Here is a 5,034-nt window from a genome sequence, read left to right on the forward strand (position 1 = left end):
GATGATGATGACACCACTGGACGACCGGTATAGCGTGAGATTATTCGTACGTGGGCTGGGATGCTGTCAAGTGCCCAGACCCATACAGGAGCATGATTTGGGTCCTGACCAATCCACTTATATCAAAAGCCTAAGCGCAGAGCAGCGGCAGCTGGCGTAAAACCGTCAGAGCAGTCTACATTTTCAAGGAGTAAGTCATCGTGTGTTCAAATCTCCAAGCTATAAGACCAGGAGATTGTTTGTCAGACCTCTACCCAATAACCAGCCTGGTATGAGGAGCGCTGTGTTTCACAGGTGCACTCCCGTGTATAGCATCATGGGTCATGGAAATGCGCAGATTATCGCGTTGCGGAAGGTCCAGTCCATTCGTAGTGTGTTTTGGATATCTGCATTCGTTCTCCCCTTTGGCTGTGTCTCGTTGATGCGCACGTATCCCTTTGTACTCAGGTCAAAGTTAGGTGAAGAGCAACCCCCCAGTACGAGCTAGAAATCCATTTTCGTAGTCGCAGACTCCGAGTCTTTTATCGGGCACTTTCCTATCTATACTCCTATGCATATTTCCTCTTCGAAAGAAGCTGGGACGATGTGCGTGATCGTGCTGACTGTTTTTTCCCATTTAGTGTACGTCATTTGGAGATTTAATGAAGCCGGTGTCATTTTTCGTTCTACAGCAGAAGTTTTGCTTCAGTATTTTTTACATCAACTGTTGATGACATCCTGACGACGACTATACTATCCTTTCGTTTTAGGTGTTGCTCTGGCAATCAACCGCGATGGTTCTAGCGGTGGATGTATCCGACTGGCAATTATTTCGAAGGACGGAGTAGAAAGACGTCTGATAAAGGGAAATGATGTCCCGGTGTTCAAGTTAAGTTGATTGAGTAAAGTAGACTTGCAAACACTGTCACGTCCTACAACCGCGTTTTAGGTGGGTGGGCTTTTTGATTGGGTGAAGTCGGGAGGTCTGTTGATTTTCGTGGACAATAAGATCCGTGCAACTCTGAGGAGAATGGAGTTTGATCGCACCAGGTTGCCTACTCACGGCTGCGCTCACATAACTCAGGTCAGATCATCGTCATAATTGACAATACCGGGAAAATAACCAATGCTTCACTACTGTACAAGCATGCAATAAATAAAGAACTGTAATAGAAAAACAATGATACCAGGAGTTGCACCTAGATCTAGGCTTCTACATACATCCGGCCTGCGACTCCAACACTCTGTTGGACAAGCTGGGTAAGAGCTGACAACGTGGACGTCACTGACATCAGTTAGTCGTCGTATTCTTCACTATTTCCAAGTACACGGGGGCTCAGGTGGACCCTGTCCTGGAAGAAAAACAACACCTAGACTTTTCGTAACATCCTTCATTCCCTTATGCTGTGTCAGACTATGTTGATCTCTAGATCTCCGCCACTCCAAATTAGATGCGGAAAACTATTCTCTTGGCATGCGTAACACATGGACCAACCGTCTTGGCTTGCAACTCTGCAAACTCGCTGATTCTAACTGGGTCCATCTATGGTTCTGAGACATCAGTGGACAAAGGTGTGTAGGTGTCTTAGATGTTGAACCGCACTTTAGTGTGGTACACGTGTTCTGCGAGACCCAATGATATGCCTATTTAATGTCGCCAGCAGTTCAAGTTGGCAAAAACAATTATTGTCTTTGAGATTCTTAAATAGACTTCTTAGCACTACCACCGGAGCTGATGCAGCTTCTTCGTGCTCACAATGTTCAGTGTCACTCCTTACATTTTTGGAGGCTTAGTCGGAGACTATACGTCATACTTTGTTACACAACTGTACTGAGAACGAACTGGTCAACATAGTCTGACGCGCCGTTGAAGTTCAAGAACACCAAGACAGTAGGGCGTCTGTACGCATGCCACTGCAGCACAACTAGCAATGTGAAGATCTCCACACAACGTTCTTCCGTTCGGACTGCTCTTTGCTGTTCTTTGGCCGAGCCTTGACGTGCTTTCGTAAGATGAGATAAAATAAATGGCTGAGAGTCTAGTTACAACGAACATCACACAGATTTCCCGAGTCAGATAGCGGAGCTGGAGCAAATCCGAAGGTTAGGGTGCAGCTGACAAACGTTCACGGTTCGTATGCGCCTGCGGTTCTCCGCTTGTTCCTATATATGGTTGAACGACTTGTTAGTGCCATACTCTTTTAGGTTTTCATGGTAACGATACACAGTGGATATGGTCGCGCTTTCCCATTGATTGGGGCCTGGCGATGTGTGCACTTAATAGGGATTGATGGTCTTTGCAACCACTTCGGTAAAACTATACAATTGTTAGCTCATAATTCTAGCTGCCAGACCATTCTCATATGCGATTCATCCATGAATGAGTTCCTTTCTGAAAATATGTTTGACGCGGATAGTGAAAGTTGCTATCTTCAGACATGCTGTGTGTGTTTGGTTTATTCGCAATGAACAAATGCCGTCTTGCAATTTGCTAATTTCGTTGTCAGCTGTGAACTGAATGCGTCTTCAAAACCCAAGCGTCTCGCGCAGTTTTCCGATCATCCAACCGGTACTCGTAATGCTCACGATTGTGTCCACGGATGCATCATTAAATGGAAGACGACAGGCGTCGTCCCAGGTTTTGGGGATGTGACTAGCATGAGCAGATCATGACCTCTGTCCCTCTTTATCTTGGGCACGAAAACCCACCGGTACGACTTAGTCAGGCGGTCAGGAATCATGGTACATCTGCACGACAAGTGGACTCTCTAGACCCTTGCCTAACTGATAAGTTCCAAATTCACAGGGTCCAGGTTTTATCCAATTAGCGTAAAAGGATTGAACTTAGTAAGATCTTATAAGCCACCATCGGAGATTCAATAGAAATTCGTTAGCACCGAAACACCAACACAATGTTCGAAGTTAGGAGTGCGTGAAAATGTGACACAATTCAGTGCTTCGTATTCCGTTGATGGTATGAAGATACTGCGAAATTTTGTACTTGCATGTAGAATAAAACTGTTATGACAGCCGCTACGACTGGGGGCGAATTCGGTTGTGGCGGAATCATAAAAGCGTTTGCAGGATTCCAAAATTTTTTGTCGTAATGGCATCATATGGTACTGTTTATGGAAGCAAGTTAATCATTAATGTAATAATGGTCCGTAGGAGACATGATCTGAAATAAGAGCGTCCGGGATCACTGCATCTCTACCAGTAATACAGAAATTCGGCCATTTGAAACCGCATCGAAGTACACATCCGTCGGATATTTTTCAAAGAACACTGGAAAATCTCTAGACTGACATCCAAAGTAAACTTCTACCGTAGGCTCCGGTCTTCCAATCGATGACAATCGACAACCGTCCATTCGGATCGCAAGCTGACTGAGGGTATTCTAAATGCTGCCAAAGTTATTGAGGTCCCAGTAGTTTAAATATGAAAACGGTTGAAATACGTAGAATGTGTGTGCATATGAATGATAATTGTACAGGTGCCACATACACTACTGTCGTCGGCCGATTCGTTTTTTCATACTTTTTGTACTGGAAAAAGTTTTTATGCAACTTGGACAATACCAATCACCTTTAGGTGCAACCGTCAAACTAACACAACTGTAGTGAAACCATTCAAAGGGGCAATTTGGATTGTCACAGGCAATCATATCCCCGTAACTAACGTCGTTACAAACGCAATAACGTTTCTGATCCTCGTCGTCTTCTAAGCCTTCTTCAGGATTGTCCAACTTCACATCAGAAACAAAACCAAAGGAGGACGACTCGAAGAAACCGTCTGTGGTAGTACTGGGGGCGTTAGAGTGGGGTTCATCAAAGTCCGTCGAGTGCAATGTGTCAGAACCAAGCTCATCCATAAGTGCTTCACGGCCAGGACGGCGAGAACCTCTGGAACGGCGATCACGGTTACCGCTGACACCGTGCCACCCGATCGGACTAGGTACACCCACCAATCGATGATCTACCAACACGGTAGAGTTGGACCGACTAGTCGTGCTGGGGGAGTCTGAAACATCTGAAGATGCTCCGGTAGAGCCCACGCGCTGAGATCGGACAGCAGAAGCTGAGAGTCCACCCTTTTCCAGAATCCCAGGACCGAATTCAGAATGCGCTGGGAGACTGAAAAGTGGTGAGTTCCTTGACGTGAGGGAAGTTATATCATTGGCAAACCCAGCGGATTCTTCTTCCTCTATCTCTAGGGACGACTTTGTGTTGGAGCTCATGGACGGATAAGGCCTGTAACGAAAAAAATCAATGACCGTAACTGGTACACCATAGAATGTGTCCAACAGACGCGAACGTTTGCCAAGCTCGGTGAAGTGTCCATCAATCATCATCCTAAGTATACAGATTATGAACACACTCGATTACGAACCAAATAAAAGGCGTTGTCACTTCCGGCTTTCGCTACGCGAAAAACTGCTTAGGGAACCTGATCTGTAGACTAACGTCACAAATGCATTTAGAAGCTTGAGTTGGGTCCAGCGATTGCACCTGCCTGGTTGAAATTCACCCACAACATAAGGGGAAGGCTTGAACGATGGCATTTTTGGAGGCTTTGCAGTGAGAGAGTAAGTTAAAGCTGTATGATTAAGCCCTCACTGTTTAACGATCAGTATGGATAGGTTGCAATTGAAGAGAATAATGATAGCATATATCTTAAAAACGACCCTTGAACTTTTCATCACCAGTGCATTCTGGGAAGTGCACCTCCAACCTTGACACACTTCTGCCCACAACAAACTGATAATGTCATCTCGACTGTTGATCACACGTTTGCGACCAAATAGCCCAGCCCGGCGAACAAACCAACGGTCACAGGTAATTTATTTTAGATGAGCAATTTGAAAGTTCGCAAGCGTCTACGATGCTTCAAAACAAGGATAAGAAATACGTGTCGATTTCGTCCTATCTACGTTGAAAAGCCTAGAAGTGTGTAGCCGTTTCATCCTTGTAGAAAATCACCAGCAGTGTGCACATCAAAACCCCGGAGTCTCGAACCGGTGACCTCCCGTCCAGTAGTCTGGAGACTATATATATA

At 45.4% G+C, this 5,034-nt stretch overlaps 2 protein-coding genes across 2 annotated transcripts in view; one reads left to right on the forward strand and one right to left on the reverse strand.

The window, feature by feature from the left end:
• T265_09727 (hypothetical protein) overlaps positions 1–985 on the forward strand; it is a gene marked incomplete at both ends in the record, with an annotated part of 15,303 nt that extends 14,318 nt beyond the window's left edge. Inside the window, one exon of the mRNA XM_009175890.1 lies at positions 750–985. Within this exon, the coding sequence (XP_009174154.1) occupies positions 750–877 (128 nt within the window). The remainder of the gene's footprint in view (positions 1–749) is intronic.
• A 1,893-nt stretch (positions 986–2,878) lies between these two features.
• The window catches only part of T265_09728 (hypothetical protein), a gene marked incomplete at both ends in the record, with an annotated part of 8,473 nt that continues 6,317 nt past the window's right edge, over positions 2,879–5,034 (reverse strand). The window contains one exon of the mRNA XM_009175891.1: positions 2,879–4,229. Within this exon, the coding sequence (XP_009174155.1) occupies positions 3,485–4,229 (745 nt within the window). The remainder of the gene's footprint in view (positions 4,230–5,034) is intronic.

Source organism: Opisthorchis viverrini, assembly GCF_000715545.1.
Source record: "Opisthorchis viverrini unplaced genomic scaffold opera_v5_308, whole genome shotgun sequence".
Classification (NCBI taxonomy): domain Eukaryota; kingdom Metazoa; phylum Platyhelminthes; class Trematoda; order Opisthorchiida; family Opisthorchiidae; genus Opisthorchis; species Opisthorchis viverrini.